The sequence below is a fragment of the Mesoplodon densirostris genome, chromosome 18 (assembly GCF_025265405.1).
Source record: "Mesoplodon densirostris isolate mMesDen1 chromosome 18, mMesDen1 primary haplotype, whole genome shotgun sequence".
Taxonomy (NCBI): domain Eukaryota; kingdom Metazoa; phylum Chordata; class Mammalia; order Artiodactyla; family Ziphiidae; genus Mesoplodon; species Mesoplodon densirostris.
Genome location: NC_082678.1, coordinates 24,802,858 through 24,820,623, shown reverse-complemented (window position 1 = coordinate 24,820,623; position 17,766 = coordinate 24,802,858). Strand labels below are relative to the sequence as shown.

Sequence of the window (17,766 nt, the reverse complement as noted above, 5' to 3'; positions counted from 1 at the left end):
TATCTGACTGAAGGTTAGATCTGGGCACTTCTAGTGTAACTTTTGCTTTAAAAATAGGAAACAACGTGTTTAGCACGAATTGCCTCTTGAACTCTGTTTGTAGCATGACTGCTCACCAACATCTCTGGTGACTGACAGGCTAGCTGGACGGCCCCGTTTCGTGCAAGGTGACGGCGTGCCAGGCAGATGACAGAGGTGGCCTTGGCCTCCTGGCAGCATCTGACAGCTGACTGTTCTCCCTCCGCACTTGCACCCACCTCTCTGGCCATCCTGGTCCTAAATGTTGGTGCCTCCTATGCATAAGTCTTGACTCCTGGGAGATTCCTGGTCTCTCTCTCCCCCTGCAAGGAGCCCCCTTTCCCCGGCTTCTGCGTCCTCCTCTGGCTCGTGGTCCTCAGGTGTCCGGGCCCGGCTTCCTCATCAGCTGTGCTCGTGCCTATCTCCCGGGCACCTGAAACGCAGCAAATGCAAAGCCAAACCAAGCCTGCTCTTCCCCCCATTCTGCCTCCACGGTCACCTCACTCTTCTTGGCACATGGCTGAGATGTGAATTCTCATTCGACTCACCCCTTGCTTTTTTTTTTTTTAATGCTTTTTTTTTATTTATTTATTTATTTATTTATTTATTTATTTATTTATTTATGGCTGTGTTGGGTCTTCATTTCTGTGCGAGGGCTGTTTCTAGTTGCGGCAAGCGGGGGCCACTCTTCATCACGGTGCGCGGGCCTCTCACTATCACAGCCTCTCTTGTTGCGGAGCACAGGCTCCAGACGCGCAGGCTCAGTAGTTGTGGCTCACGGGCCTTGTTGCTCCGGAGCATGTGGAATCTTCCCAGACCAGGGCTCGAACCCGTGTCTCCTGCATTAGCAGGCAGATTCTCAACCACTGCGCCACCAGGGAAGCCCTCACCTCTTGCTTTTATTTTTCACAAGCCACTCAGTTGTCAGCTTCTGTGATACGAGGTCCCCATGGCCGTCACCCGACAACAAGAACTTCTGATCTCTGCACCAGAGCTGTCCCCTGAGTCCCAGGCCACCTCCCCTCCTGAGTTTCTTTACAATATTTCCAGATAATTCCTCCTCCCTAACCTTCTCCCAGAAATGAGGAGATGGCAGTTTCCATCCTGGTTCTCGCTGGGGGCCTGCATCTGCATCTGTGAAGTGGGTAGGATAATATCTCTCTCCCAAAGTTTATATAAGGGTTACATAAAACGTTCACGACGTGTGCAAGGTTATCTGTCAGCTCCTTAGTACAGCGCCTTGTGTCTGTCAGATGTTCGTAAGTGCTGCTTTCTCTTGTACTTTCTGTACTTTCTACGCCATTAAATCTAAACTTGACAGCATGACTTTTACTGCCCGCCGTGATCTCAAGGTCCCAGCTCCCTATTCAAACGTATCTTCGTTGAGACAGTATTACTGAGCACCTACCATGTACCGAGTGTTCCAACCTCACTTCAGGGTACAAAGAGGAAACATGCAACGGACCCCAGACCCCGCGTCCGCCTTACTGAATACCAGTCTCGCTGCATAGGTCTTCCTGGCCTTTCATTCACGAAGTCGGTTACGCATCTCAGGTGTCTCCCCCTGCCCTTGGCTGGGGTTCTGCTCCTCTGTCGATGGACACCCCCTTTTCAGGAAGGGCTGATCGACTCTCCCTCTGGGAGGAAATCCAGACTGTAAACAAAAGGGAAAACTGTGTGTCTTCCCGTGGGCATTTTCTCCAGACCCTTTCAGGGACGTACCTTTTGACGTAAAGTGGACAGTCTGCCGTCCTCTGACACGTGTGAACTTGCCCTCCTCGTGCCCACGCGCCTCGCCGCACGGACTGCCCGGTCAGCCCTGCTCCTGCCCTGCCTTGGGGACGTCTGCTCAGATCATAACCCTTTAAGTCTTCTATCCATTTGCCTTTCTTGGAAGTCAGGGAGTGTTCATGGTCTATATCAACCCAAGTGAAGTAAAGAAAAGTATTACGAAGGAAAACATTAGACGTAGAAACCAAAAGATACATTCCAGTGAGAGAGGAGCTGCCATTTAATTTCAGGAGAAAAAAAAAAAGGAGAGAAGCATGCGTCATTTCACATCCCAACCCTGTAAAAAAACTGGTAGTGAGTAAGGGGAAGAAACGGAGAGGAGAGACCGGGCACGGGTGAAACGGGCTCCCTTCCTTTCGGGTGAATCTCTGAGATCACTTTTGATCTTGGCAGCCCCGCAGGTACTCTGGACCTTCTGAAGGTCCTGTCATCTTAAGACAAAGACTGACTTAACACCCACAGTTGTGTGTGCTGAGGTTTTGATTCATTCATTCACTCAGCAAATATTAAGGAGGCGCTGCCATAGGCCAGGCAGTGAGCTGAACGCCCGAGCTGAAGAAGTCAGCCAGATAGACACCATCCCCGACCTGCAGTATCACAGTCTAGGGCAGGGGTCGGCCTGCTTTCTGAAAAAAGCTAGACAGAAAAGGTTTCAGGCTTTGTGGGCCATAGGGTCTCTGTGAAGAGCCCTCAGCGAGGTCATGGCAAAGTAGCCATCGATAATACGTAAACAAATGTGCATGGCTGTGTTCCAGTAAAACTTCATTCACCAAAAATAGGTGGTGGGCCGGATTTGGTCTGCAATCCAAAATTTGCTGACCCCTGGTTGAGCAGATGCGACACATAAATGCAGGTTAATATTTTGCATGTTCTGCCTTGTTTCAATAGGAATGTTTTGGTTGCAGGTGACAGAAAAGGCAGCCCAGGCAGAAGAGTCCAAGGATAGGCTGACTCCTGATCAAGGGCCGGTTTCAGTCTCTCCAGGTCTCAGCTCTTCCTCCTCTGGGCTGGCTCCACTCTGTCACCTCTAGCTCCTGGGCAGCAAGATGGCTTGTCACACCCGAGTGACATCCCCCAGTGAAGTCCAGTGGGGAATGCAATGCACTGTTGGCACTGCATTCCGTACCCCCAGCGCCACTCTCCCTAGACCTCGCCTCCGCCCACCTCCTCCTAGGCTTTCCGACCCCTTCTGACCCCTTCCGACCCTTCAGAAGCCCAGTGTCTTTGTGATGCTCTCTACTGACCCCCGCTCACCCTCCTTCAGAGTGTGGACTGGGCTCCAAAATTCTCTCTTGTTATTTCGCCCTCCCCACCAGTCAAACTCAGTTTTCTTTCTGGCCTTCAACTCAGCCATAGAAGGACGGGGTTCTGAATAAACTAACCCACAGTGAATAGGAGCATCTGGTGATGTCCCTTAACCCTCCCACAGATTTCTGCTTGGGAAGGATCCAGGCTGGGTGGGTGGTCTTGAGCTGGGATCCCTCCCTGAAATCACTGATCAGGGAACACTGGCTCCCCACCTGCAGCAAGGGTCTGAGAAAACCCGTGGACACACCAGTCACTGTTGGTGGCTTGGCTAAATAATATGGCTGAAAAGCAGATAAGTAGTGTTTCCAAATGTATGTAGATTATTTCGATTATACAATGAAGATTCATTTGCAATCGATTCTGAATCTATAGAAGCTTTTTGTCATGGTGTCCTTTCTCAGTCAGTAGATACTAAAAAATATAAAAAGAGGTTTAACTGGAATCCTCAGGCTAATCACGAATACATGCAAATAATAAGCAAAAAGTCTAAAAGATTGGCTAAATGAAATATATACTTAAATTTAATTCATGACATATATACATAATAATATAATGAAATACATTACATATGTATAATCTCCATTATATGCTGTAGTAATGTTTATTGAACATTGACTAAGTGCCATTCTTGTAAAAATTATACATGTATTAAGTCATCTAGTCCTCATAATAGCCTTGAGAAGTTTTAATTCCCATTTTCCTGATAAGGAAACAGAAACACAGAGAAGTTAACCTTCCCAGGTCACACAGTTTAGAGGCACAGCCCAGATTCAGCCCCCGACGTTTCTCTTCCAGAGTCTGGGCTCTTAACCCCTATGCTTTACTGTACTGAGTTAAAGGCAGGTTGCAACCAGTCTGCCCTTGTACAGGAAGGCTCTACTGGGTCATGTTATGGGGCACCCCTGTGCTTCAAACACTCAGCGGTGATCGGTAAAATACAAATAAAGTAAAAGATGTATTTGGTATCAAAAGCATGATGAGCATCTGTGTGGCTAGAAGTGGATCAGAACCCCAGAGTGGTGGGTGAAGCCTCAAGGACGGGATCCCAAGCCCGACAGCAGGCAGAGGCAGCTGGGAGGAAAGGCCTGGGGACAGAGATGCAGAAAGGGCTCTTGCTGGGTGAGTGACAAGAGACTGGGTCGCAGCTGGAAAGCCAGCCTGGTGTGGGGACTGTGGACCTCCGTTACCTGCCCGTAACCAGGGCCGTGGCTTCTCCAAGGCTGGAAGGCAGCAGCCCAGACATAGCCACATCACAGTCTTGGGAAGCTGCCCCGGCTGGGTGCCTGGACCTACAGCAGCCCTGAGAGCACCATAGAGCAGGACCCGCCAGCATCCAGAGTCCAGGTGGAGGCAGTGGCATGACCCCCCATGGGACAAGAAGGAACAATCGGAGAAACACGAGAAAGGCCCTGGCGAGAACAGGCAGCCGGGCACTTGGTGAATAAACTCAAAGCAGGCTGAACTGTCTGGTGTTGCAGACGTGGGGAGACTCTCTGTGGAGGCCGCAGGGTGAGAGACATTTAAGGGCCAACTGGGCGGGACCTCGTTGGCCACGTAAAGGATTTTGATTTTCACTTTAAAGATTGAGCAAATTTGACTTGAAAAGCAAAACCAACATACGGGCATTGCAGTAGTTGGGGGCAAACTGAGGCACTGTGGACGGGGATGGGCCAGTGGAGAGGTAGCTAGGGGGTGACATCAACTCTAAGAGTCCTTACAGTTCCTTGGCGCTCTGCCGAACTGACCCCACGGGGCTTGGTTGGAACACGCTTTGTAAAGTTACACTAGGTACAGTCACTCTGCTGACCCTGCCGAGACGCGTGAAAACCTGCAGGATTTCCCAGTGGCAACTCAGCAACTGGCCTCCCCGCAGCTCAGCTCTTGGAAGGTGAGTCTGGTATTGGCTGCGTTGGCATCTGTGATAAAATATTGTGTGTTTGAGACCCCGTCCTTACGTTATTTGTACAGAGCTACTCACTTCCGTCTTGTTGTTTTTACGATAGGAGGTTGACGTATTTGCTGTAGTTTGGACGTCCTGACATGACTAGTTGATGTAGTGCCACGAGACATGTGTTACTTCTCCCTTCCATATTTTGAATGAAATTATAGAGTTCCAAGTTTCAGTCTTTTTTTTTTTTTTTTTTTTTTTTTTTGCGGTATGCAGGCCTCTCACTGTTGTGGCCTCCCCCGTTGCGGAGCACAGGCTCCGGACGCGCAGGCTCCGGACGCGCAGGCTCAGCGGCCATGGCTCACGGGCCCAGCCGCTCCGCGGCATATGGGATCCTCCCAGACCGGGGCACGAACCCGTATCCCCTGCATCGGCAGGCGGACTCTCAACCACTTGCGCCACCAGGGAGGCCCTTCAGTCTTTTTTTCAACATCACTTTGAATTTTTCTCTGCAGACACCCTCTTGGCTCAAGTCCACTTCATACACTTCTTATTTATGCCCATGAGTATTTGTCTGATTACACAGGATGTGAGCTTTACTCCATTGTGATGCTGAACTCCAGGTCTGAGGTTCTTGGTCTTCATAGTCTTTTTTTTTTTTTTTTTTTTTTTGCGGTACGCAGGCCTCTCACTGTCGTGGCCTCTCCCGTTGCAGAGCACAGGCTCCGGACGCGCAGGCTCAGCGGCCATGGCTCACGGGCCCAGCCACTCCGCGGCATGTGGGGTCTTCCCAGACCGGGGCACGAACCCGTGTCCCCTGCATCGGCAGGCGGACTCTCAACCACTGTGCCACCAGGGAAGCCCTTCATAGTCTATTTTTACAGTCAAAGGAAATACTGTCAGTGCTGTGCCTTCGAGGGAAAGGTGGGCAGTCTGTGGCCAAGAAGCCAAGCACAGCCCTCCCTGTTCACACAGGTACCAGGTTATACATACACCGTTTCCACTCGGCTTACATTACAGGAGCGTCACTGTTTGTCATGATGTCCTGAGTTTCCTAATCTTTCTTTCCTAAAGGAAAGAAGATGGTAATGGAGAGAGAAGTAACTATTGTGGAGAGAGGGAAGCTGTGTCTATTGCGTGGGATGCTGGAGGGACGAGGAATAGCAGATAGTTCTACACGGTGCTTCTCGAGGGCAGTGGGAAGGGTGAGGTGGGATGGAAATCCTTCCGAGAAGGACTCAAGCGAGAACGACTTTTGAATTCTTCTGCATTTCATAAACATCATTCACTAATACAGTTGGACACTGTATGTGAATAAGATTTAATATTCAAATCTAATAGTAAAATAGATTTACATGTAAACAATTTTGACCTCCCTTAGTTTGTATGCCCATCAAACCCTTTGTTTAGATCAACTCAGCTTCCCCTTGTTTTTTGCCAGGTTAACAGCCAGAAGGGGGAAGGCAGGGAGGAGGGAGAGGGGCACGGTTAGCAGTTAGCAGTTAATAGTCTGCACTTAGTCTGTAGACAAATGTCATCATTCCCTCATTATTTCCCCTCAAACATCCTGGGACAGAGGTGGGGACAGAAAAATAGTAGCAGGAGTCAAAGGTGATATACAGAAAAAAAAAAGTGCTATACAGGACTATAAGCTAATTCTTTCCTCCTCTTTCTCCTTTTGCTGTGGAACAAACTTAGATATATCCTTCACTGGTCAGACTTTAAAATGTGTGCTCATGTGGGGGATTTGCAGAACTTTTGTTTTAGGTCAGTGTGTGTACTGCATTTGTACAGATGTTTAAAAATGAGTCTTATCATAAATGCTTGGTAAATTAAAATTTTAAACCAATGGGAAAGTATAGAGAAACCATACTGTATTGGAACCAATTGTTGTTGGCACTGTTGTTATTGTTGTCGTTACAAAAAAAAAAAAAATAGAGCAAAGACCAGCTGGATGTCTGGAAGGATGTCCCCTGGCCCCTGTTGTGCTAGGGAGAGCACAACTGTGCAGCGGATGAAACTGCTCTAGCTGGTGGTGTCTGTGAAGGAAACCCGTCAGCATGTGGGAAGATTGTGTGAGAAACTGCAGAGCACAGTGGCTAAGAATATGTGCTGGAGGGTCAGACTGCTTGAGTCCAAATTTGTGCTTACCTCATTGGGTTGTCAGAGGGGTTAAACACTTCTTAAAATACGCAGAATTGTAACCGGCGCATAGAAAGTACTCAATAAACGTCATTAACCTCATAAGTAGAGTAAAATGGATTGGTTAAAGTTTTCCATGACTTTATTAAAGTCATAGGCATCTGCTTGGTATAATGATTAAATTCAGGATTTGGGTTTAAGGATTCAGGTTAGTAATATTTTCCTGAGCAATAGTCTCACCCACAGGAGAGGTAATGTCAGATTTTCCAAGGGCCCATTTTAAGTTCACTCAGGTTCATCAAAATCATAAAAACAAAGAAGAAAGGGATAGACAGAAAGTAGAAATGGCAAGATCCTCAATAAAAGTTGGGGAATATAGCGTACTTAATTTTTAAGGTGGTGGAAGGGATAGTGGTGATCAATGAACGACCTTGCTCACGCACTATTTTCTGCTGTCTACGACTCACCTCCAGTAGAGGGAGACCATCAGGTGTGAAAAGTGAAGTGGGAAAAAAAAAGAGTCCAGAGAAGCTATGAGCATTAACTAAAGGGCTTCAGTACTTGGCCCTGACCTCCAAAGTAGCTGAAAACTAAGAGCAGGTGGGCCCCAAGAACAAATGAAATAATAGGTTTGGTCAAAGGGTGTTGATGGGGCTTCCCTGGTGGCACAGTGGTTGAGAGTCTGCCTGCTGATGCTGGGGATGTGGGTTCGTGCCCCGGTCTGGGAGGATCCCACATGCCGTGGAACAGCTGGGTCCGTGAGCCACGGCCGCTGAGCCTAGGCATCCGGACCCTGTGCTCCACAACGGGAGAGGCCACAACAGCGAGAGGCCTGCATACAGCAAAAAAAAAAAAAAAAAAAAAAAAAGGTGTTGATGACAACAAAACTGAACCATAGCTGTGGCCTGCCCCAGCTTACTCCCTACCTCAGCATTCAGAAAATTGCTGGTTCCATTCAAAAATGAAATTTTAATTTTTTTTAATAGAAAGAAACTAGGTTAAGAGCCTTGCTAGATTAAGAGAGAGAGAAAGGAGTGGAAGCAAAAAGCAAATTAGAACATAGATCTAATGGGAAATTACCCAAGAAGTAAGGAGAAGGTTCAGACAAATTACAGTTCTTTGAAACCAAAACAGTTCTTCATAATGTCAAAGCATTTACAAAACACATTGACATATCTCTCTGTCAAGGAAAAAGGTGGGGAGAGAGAGAAGAAGAAGAAAAGAGATGTGTTTAAAGATGATATAATTCAACAAAGATGAGAAGTGATTTCTCAGAGTTTAGGAAAAAAGGTAGTCAAAATTAAGAGATTACAGAGATTGAAACCATATTAGAAGAAACAAAAATGGGAAAATCATAACTGAAAACATCTAAGGAAATATGGTGATCACACAAAATAAAATGAAAATAGAAAACAGATAATAAATTGATAAGAAAGTAAAATAATAGAGAAAATTGTAAATATGGAAGATTGTCAAAGAAGAGCCAACACATGCAAAATCTCTGTTCCTGAAGAAAAGAACAAATAGAAAAAAAATCATATACAACATGAATATATGTAACTATTGATATAATAGAAAAGAATTCTAACAGAAGAAGCTTTTCTTCAAAGAATTGAATATAAAGATAAAAAGAGGGACTTCCCTGGTAGCACAGTGGTTAAGACTCCACGCTCCCAATGCAGGGGGCCTGGGTTCGATCCCTGGTCAGGGAACTAGATCCCACATGCATGCTGCAACTAAGGAGCCCACCTGCCACAACTAAGGAGCCCTCCTTGCCGCAACTAAGACCCAGCGCAACCAAATAAATAAATAAATATATTTTTAAAAAGATAGAAAGAGCACACACATTGTATCAGGAAAATTGATATGGAATCATTAATACCAAAACATATCCCAGTGAAGTTACCTAATCCAGGGAAAAATAAAATCATATGGACATCCAAGCAGAGAAAGAAAGTCACATTCAACATGGAAAAAAAATTAGCCTAACTTCAGACTTCACCATAGCAATGCCAGAAGACATTGAGGAAACATCTCCAAAGTTCTGAGAGAAAGAACATGGGACAGAAGCATTTTTATACCCAGACAAGTTATATTTCAAATGGACAGGCAGGGGACAGACATTCTAAACAAACAGGGATACAAAAAATAGAACAAACATGAGTCCTTCTTAAGAGTAGTAGCTCAAAATTTCAGAGCCAGGGATGAGTGATAGAAAAAAAATAGTCAATATATAGTAGCCTGTGAGCCCTTGATAAACGTTGCCCCTAAAGTCTGATTTATAAATCATGTGTTTTACTTTGTGTTTGCCTTTCATTTGAGTCAACTGACAGATGTTACTATTGGACTTATGTCCAAGAAGATAAAATGGGAAAAATCAAATATTTCATCAGTGGGAGAGATCATTTTTCATCATTTTTGTTTACCCTTTAGGTATAAATCACAAGATTGTAACATACCTCAAAAAAATACTTTGCCAAAAATTTAAAAATTGTGTTCTAGAACATTTGCCATGGGATTTTAGTAGGTAATAAAATAAACTATTAGAGCACATTTCTCCCTTAATTTAGTTTAGTATAAGAAAATTTGGGAATTAAAGGCTAGTAATTTTAAATTATCCTCAGTAAATCCATAGACTTGTCTAACTGAACTCAGTTGCACATATTTTCATAGTCTATTACCTTATTTCCAGGTGTGTCCAATGAATCATTTGTGGGATACACTGCGATTCAGCTTTAATATTTAGTTAAGTCCCATACAGCACATGCAACACAGTTTTGAATTCCATAGCATCTCAGATTAGGAGAAGGAGAAATAAAGAAACAGAGCTGGAGAAAGGCCCCAAGACAGACACACCCACATTCATGCACACCCTCAAACACACCTCTTCATCCTGCTGAAGCATATTCTTCCAAAGACTTTTCTTCCACCTTCCTTACCTGTTTGTAGTTTGATGAGCCACCAACTTTTCCTTGACCAGCCCAGTGACCATCAGTTAGTTGAGCAAGACCTGGCTGTATTCCAGAGGCAGAGGGAAACTCATGAATCAGAGATGCTCATGATGACAAGGGCCCTCTGCTTACCTGTATGGGGAGGCTTGGAGACACAGCTCTGCAGATTTTCCTTCACTCGCATCTTCATAATCACATGATGATATCAAGCACCCAGGTACCTAGACAGTTAGGGGGAGTGTCTTAGCCAAACAGATGACATACCATGAATTGTCCTCACACACAGCTTAGTATGATCACAATCCACACCCTGATCAAGAAGAGGATGTAGGATTAGCATCATGTGTACAACATGAGTGGAGAAGAGAGGACAGGTATTTTCCTTATCCAATGCCAAAAACTGTGTCAATGAGGATTTTAAAGAAATAAAGTGCTGTTATAGGGACTCTCTCTCCCAGATTGACAAGGACAGAGTACCTTTTTCAGTTTGTGTTTCCCCTTATTTCATCTCAGTTGTCTGGTTTCTGACCACATGTAACAAACTTACCTTTGCAATGAATGGACATTATTCTGGGATTTCTTCAATTCAAAACAATCATTTCTGTGGTAAAAAAAGATACGCTTTTTTTTTTCACTTTAGATAACTTACATGCGACAAGAATATGAAACAAAACTTAAAGGGTTGATGCCAGCATCTCTAAGACAAGAACTTGAAGACACTATCTCCTCACTAAAGTCACAGGTAATTTCTAGAATCAAGGAATTTTCCAAGGGTTTAGATCAGTGGTCCCCAACCTTTTTGGTACCAGGGACCGGTTTCATGGAAGACAGTTTTTCCACGGACAGGGGGCCGGGGCGGGGCGGGCGGGAGGATGGTTCAGGTGATAATGTGAGCAATGGGAATTGGCAGATGAAGCTTCGCCCGCTTGCCCACCACTCACCTCCTCCTGTGCAGCCCATTTCCTAACAGGCAGTGGACCAGTACCGGTCCACAGCCCGGGGGGCTGGGGACCCCTGGTTTAGATGATGTGCATATCTTAATTAATGTTTGTTTCTGAACTGATGCCAGAAATCCATGTGATGTCACAGAATAACCGAGTGCCCAGGATGAATTGTTTTTTGTTTTGTGGGGTTTTTTAGCATTTTTTCTTACTAGTTTAAGAACTCTTTGTCTCGATAAGATTTTCTTAAAAGCGTCCTTGAAATTGAAAAGCTCAGTTATGGTTACTTTTATTTACAGTCTGCGTTCCAACACAGACTCACCCTTTTATTCTTGGTTCCAGGCCCAAAATGCCATCAGTTAGCACATTGCTAACTCCTTATCATGTGAAAGTGCAGAGAAATAAAAAACATGGCTAAGTTAGAAGCATTTTTATTCTGGTGTATTTTATATGATTGTCAGAGATAACAAGATGCATTTTAGGATCGAGGCCGGATAATGACATGGTATTCAAACAATTCGGTTAAATATTGATATTTCTGATGAAACGTGTAGTTCTTGGTACAGTAGTTTATAAGAGATAAAATTGACTTCAATTTAGATATTAATTAAAAACTTCCTACATAAGTTTTCTCTAAAACAAGTTTTATATATCGCTGTAAATATTTTATATAACATTAGTTTTATAGATTCTTGGTTTTTTAAAAAACGAATGTTTTAACTCAACATGAGAAGTTCACATATTCCCATTTCTAATACACTTAGAAATTTAAAACATACTTTTTTCCTGGAAAAACTCTGCAAGGCAAAGATTTCTTTTCTCTTTGTGCCAAGAACAATGCCTGTCACAGAGTAGGTGCTCAATAAATTTATTTATGAATGAAACAAATGCTGTAGTTTGATGAAATTCACGTTAGCTATTTATAATGTACAGGACAGATACGTGGAGCGGATGTTAGCCGTGCCTTTTCTGTTCCCCTCAGCAAAAATCTCTTATCTGAAAATGAAAAGTTCATTACATCAACCCTTATGCTACTGTTAGCTGTCGCCTCTGTAGGCTAAGAAGTTTGGCTGTGCTCACCCCTACCTATAAAAATAAGTATGACAGGAGAGTGTTAACTTACAAAGGATTAGGTCGTCTTTATTTACGTGGAAGGCTCTCCTCGAGATGTGGCTTACCCATTCACTTTGTAGGAGGGCTTCCTTAGGGTCAGCTGTGTAGGACCCAGCACCTTCAGAGGAGGTATTTTTAAGAAAAAAAGAAAGAAAAGAAAGAGAAATCTGATATCCACCTGCAGGGCTTCTGTTATCATTCATATCATTTCACTGTAATAAAAGCCACTCAGCCTCCTAAAACTGGATGTTGACCCAGAAAGAGAGCTCTGCCAGCTGCGTGAGGGCCTCAGAATTGGCAGCTGTGCGGAGGAGGTGCAGACCACAGAGCGAGCAGATTTCGTTTGAGAGCACAGGTGCCTGTGTTTTTTGAAAATTGTTGGAATTCCAGTGGCAAAGCATGGTGGAGGCAGGGAAGTGGGATCAGTGTAGTCCTTGCATCTGTCAAAGTTATCAGTGGTCCCGTGGGTCACTGGATTAATTGGATAAAATTCAGACCAGGGTGATGTGACGAGTCAGAAAAGCAGCAGGACCACTTTGATATGTACCCATTTAGAAAAGCCATGCTCAGGGAGATCAGCTCGGTGCTTTGTGACCACCTAGAGGGGTGGGATAAGGGAGGGTGGGAGGGAGACGCAAGAGGGAGGGGATATGGGGATGTATGTATACGTATAGCTGATTCACTTTGTTATACAGCAGAAACTAACACACCATTGTAAAGCAATTAGACTCCAATAAAGATGTTAAAAAAAAAAAAAGAAAAGCCATGCTCCCTCTCTCCAAGCACAGTTTCTACTCTGCCAGCTGTCCTGTCTTGCATAACCATGTTTCAGAATCGACCGTTGCCATGGTTTCAGTTCAGACCAAAGAGACAAGAGTAAAGCTCCAAAGTGATCAAATGCTACTGACTCCTGATCACGTTAAGCCATAGTGTAAGTTATCCGGAAACCACTTCTAGTAGGTCGTGTAAAGTGCTTTTGAATTTATGCCTAATACAAGTATTTTTAATAGTATAGAAATGTATGCTTCAGGATAATCCAACCATGCTGTGAAGGTCTGACTGAAGAGACTATTCTTGACAGCCCAGTTTCCCCCATCCCTAGCCCCTCAGGGGCAGGGGCCACAGGGTGGGACCTGCCAGGATCTCTGGACTGGGCAGTTCCTGTTAGTCACTTCCTGTCATCCTCATGACCTTGGGAACTGGCTGTCGTTCACCCCATTTCACAGATGAGGCATCAAGAGAAGAAGGAACTTTCCTAGAGCTATGGAGGCCAAGTCAGGAGCTGAACGCGAGTTGGCCTAACTCCAGACAAAGCGCAGGCTCTTTCCGCGACAAAATACTACCTCTCCAACCTCAGGAAATCCCCAGGATAGATTAAGGTTTCTAGTAGGCAGTAATTTTGTTTCCACTCACTCATTCATTCCTGAAACAGCTAGGGAATGCCAGCTACATGTCCAGCCCTGAAAAAGAAACTGGGGTTACAGAGATGCTCCAACATTATCCCTGCCCCAGGAGAGCTCTCGGGTGTGAGGGAGAGACGTGAAGACAAATCACCAGAAGGCAGTTGGAAAAGTGCTAATAACAGAACAGGAGAATACAGAGGAGGGGGCCACTGGCTGCCTGGGGCAGGAGGTGATGAGGGGCAGGGCTGGGGGTGGGGCGGGCAGAAGAATTCAGGAGCAGAGGTGACCTTGAACCCAACAGTGGACGGTGAATAGGAGGTAGTTAGCCAAGCATTCCAAAGCAGACGATGGCAGATGGCCTGTGTCAAAGGGCCACAGAGTAGGAGGGATGCGAGGTAGAAGGTGGTGATGCTGGAAGAGAGGAGATGAAGCGCCCAGGTGGGCCAGGGCCAGGTCCAAACAGCTCTGCAATGCGGGGTTTGAACTCGGTTCTGTAGCCTCTGATGGAGTGCCAGTGGGGATGGGATGTGATCAAATACAAAACCACAGCATTAGCATTTAACAGATCCTCTGCATTTTATCTAGAGAGTTGTCTGAATTTAAATAAAATCCGACCAGACACTGTGTATCTGCACAGTGTCGCCCTGTAAGCCACCTTCACCTCTTCTCACATGAGGTCTCTTTTCTAGGTTAACTTTCTGCAAAAGAGGGCATCCATCCTTCAAGAGGAGCTGATGACCTACCAGTGCAGAAGGTACAGTTGTGGCCAGAATGTCTCCTGAGTAGTTTGTACTGTCTGCACCTGTGGGTCTCCTGGTTGGGTGTTAAAATCTTCATTAAAAATGCGTTGGGGCTTCCCTGATAGCGCAGTGGTTGAGAATCCGCCTGCCAATGCAGGGGACACGGGTTCGAGCCCTGGTCTGGGAAGATCCCACATGCCGCGGAGCAACTAGGCCCGTGAGCCACAACTACTGAGCCTGCGCGTCTGGAGCCTGTGCTCCGCAACAAGAGAGGCCACGACAGTGAGAGGCCCATGCACCGCGATGAAGAGTGGCCCCGGCTCGCCATAACTAGAGAAAGCCCTCGCACAGAAACGAAGACCCAACACACCCCAAAATTAATTAATTAATTAATTAATTAATTTTTTAAAAAAATGCGTAAACATACCAGTTTTGAAAAAAAAGACTTATTTTTCATAAAGGGCCTGTCTTGGAGAAGTCCCCCTCCTGTCATCACTGTGCTTCGACAGTACCATCCAAACGAGATGAGGGTCAGCCAGTGCCTGACAAGGCCGGGCTCACCTGCAGAGTCGCAACAGGATGTTGTCTTGAAGCCCAGTCGCAGGGTTAAGGAGACACTGTCTTCCTCTTAAGAGAGTGAGATGGCGTGGTCCTCAGTGTGGTCACCTGCCTCTCCAGAGCCCCGCATCCCCAGACGCTTGGCTCTGTAGCAGATGTTTACCAGCCCCAGATATCAATAGATAAACGGCTCCGTGGTGTCCAAACACTGTGCCCCCAGAGTGCACATCTCGGGGACACAGGAGACCCTTCCAGTCAAAGGTTCCCAGAGACGTCACTGACATAGATCACATTTACCTGCTCTGACAACCCTCTCTTAGTACAGTGAAAGGCCGAACCATTTAGCTGGCACTGAATTAAAAGTAAAAACTTTGGATACACAGGACCATGTATAAACTAAACAACAAGGACCACAGGGGACTATAACGCAGGGGACTGTATTCAATATCTTGTAATAATCTACGACGGAAAAGAATCGAAAAAATATGTACGTAGATATATTTGAATCACTTTGCTGTACACCTGAAACTAACACAATATTGTAAATCAACTATACTTCAGCTTTAAAAAAGTAAAAACTTTGTGACTCATTCACTTTTCAAAAGATTCTTGGTATAGATAGGATTCGATCCCTTATGGGTGTAAATGATGAAATTTTGAGATCAAATATACTTTTTAGCCTCTCTCCAGCTCCTCCTGAGTTAGAACATATTTTATTATAGACATGCCCGTTAAACCTAGAGAAAGTTGTAACTTTGGGGTTTTTGATCTTCAGGTAACCACATGACGACATACCTGAGTAACCCAGGAGAGTGGGATGGATCTAACCGTCTGGACAGAGCTTTGGATTTCTTCTCACAGGTTTGAAGATTTGGATGTTGGAAAGTAAACTGTGAGATCAATGGCATTTTTAAATACTTAAATGTAATTAAGATCATAAAAACATGCATCACTCATACACTAACGGGGTGGTTTTATTTGTGTCTGCCTACGTTATTTTTTTAACATTCCTTTATTTCTGATTTCCATATCTGTGTGCGTTTGAGTGTGTACTGAGAACTGCTTATATTGGGAAAAGAAATGATTTCTTGCGATGCCTTGTTAATGCCTTTACATAGAATTTTACCAGTTGCAGCTGATCAAAAGCACGTTTGTAGTATCACATCAAAAATTTTAACGTTTATATTGTTTTCATGTTCATGTTCATATATTATTAAAATATTACTTTGTACTTATCAGTTTTATTTCTACTTTTTAATTGCACCTCGTTTGCTAAAATAAATATGACATGGCAGTTTTTTCCCTAGAATATACTGACCATCTCAAATTGTGCTACAGGAAAAAATACCTCTGTCATGTCAGAAATCAAATCCATAAGTAGTTCATTTATTTAGAATAAAAGTCACTGAGTCATCTGACATCAGTCCAAGTATTTGTCATGTTGGTTGTCAGTCTCATCTGGGACCAGAGGCAGGATAGGGTACGAATTTTATGTAGCAGCTCTGGTTTTATTGTTACTTGCTTGATCTCTGATTTTATGGTTGTGGTTTAATTATGATATCAATTGACGCTCCTTAAGGAAGCCTGAAAATGTCAAGATGTGTTGGGAGGATAACTCAGCACACCAGCAAGTGATGACAGAATGAGCTTTGCTGGGTCCTGTTTTCCTTGTGGAGAGAATTTGGTGTTGGCTCCCAAGGCTGGGTGTTTAAGTCCCCACCCGAATGCCAGTAAATTGTTCTGTGCTGGTTGGTCAACGCTGATTTGCCAAGGGAACTTTGAACCGCAGCGGATGGTCGTGTTCTTTTGGCTGTGCTGTGGTACATGCCGTGGGCCCTCGGAGGCTCTTGGAAGATCTGGAGCGTGCGCAGGGCTGTAATCATCCGGTTTGCTGTGAAAGGACAGGGCAGAAAGTTTATTTCGTTTTTCAAATTCTTTTCCCTTTCCCACGCCCATCTTTGTTGTTTGCTGCCCAAGGATTAATTACCCTTTTTTGTACTGTAACTGAGACATGGGATGATAAGGAAGTAGCAGGGTTTCCAGCCACTTCCACAGCCAGGCCAGGGTCAGCAAGAACACCGCCTGGTCATCAATGAGAGGCCTCAGAGTCTTGCCCTGGATCATCTCGGCCTGGTCACCACGCTGCCTGCTAAGGTTCACCCGACACCTCCTCCAGGAATGTAAGTCTCTGTCCTCTGAAAGATCGGGTTTTTCTTGCATGTGAAATAAATGATAGTACTGGCTTAAAGACTATTCGGAGAAAAAGCAAAATTGTATCAGATGCTATTAAAACTACCTAACAAGGAAAGACAGTTGGTACTCAGACTGTGATTTAGCACTCGGTAGGGAATGATTGCAACACCGTGATTAATTTTAAGTCCTTCTGTAGAGACTGTGGCAAACGGGTTGACGGTCAGCAGACTTCATTAGGAAGGTTATTTAGCGGCTTGAAGTGAAAATACCTTGTGAGTTGCGTCGTGCGCTGCCATTGGGTAAATAGGTGTTTTGGAAAGTTGCCTGCTATTCTTTCTTTTCCTTATTTCAAGGGTTATGAAATTACAAACATGGGTGGACCTTGTGCATCACCCAGATCCGGTTTCCCTTCTGAAGCGTGTCGTACAGGTCAGTTGGATTATGTGTGGTAGGGGTTAGGTGGCTGACACTAGTGTTTTTGTAAATGTTCTCTGATAAGGAAGAGAAAGAAAGATTGCACTTGGCATGTTGAAAATTCCTTACTGAGTTGAGTACTCAGTTTAAAAGTGGCTACCGGGGGCTTCCCTGGTGGCACAGTGGTTGAGAGTCCACCTGCCGATGCAGGGGACACGGGTTCGTGCTCCAGTCCGGGAGGATCCCGCGTGCCGCGGAGCGGCTGGGCCCGTGAGCCATGGCCGCTGAGCCTGCACATCCGGAGCC

At 45.0% G+C, this 17,766-nt stretch overlaps 1 protein-coding gene across 17 annotated transcripts in view; it reads left to right on the top strand.

The window, feature by feature from the left end:
• Positions 1 to 16,011, top strand: part of CEP112 (centrosomal protein 112) — a 419,667-nt gene extending 403,656 nt beyond the window's left edge. For all 17 annotated transcript variants that reach the window (XM_060080554.1, XM_060080547.1, XM_060080550.1 and 14 more), the window contains 3 exons: positions 10,739 to 10,840; positions 14,245 to 14,309; positions 15,629 to 16,011. In XM_060080554.1, the coding sequence (XP_059936537.1) occupies positions 10,739 to 10,840; positions 14,245 to 14,309; positions 15,629 to 15,632 (171 nt within the window). In that variant the 3' untranslated portion in view covers positions 15,633 to 16,011. The remainder of the gene's footprint in view (positions 1 to 10,738; positions 10,841 to 14,244; positions 14,310 to 15,628) is intronic.
• Positions 16,012 to 17,766: the final 1,755 nt, after the last annotated feature.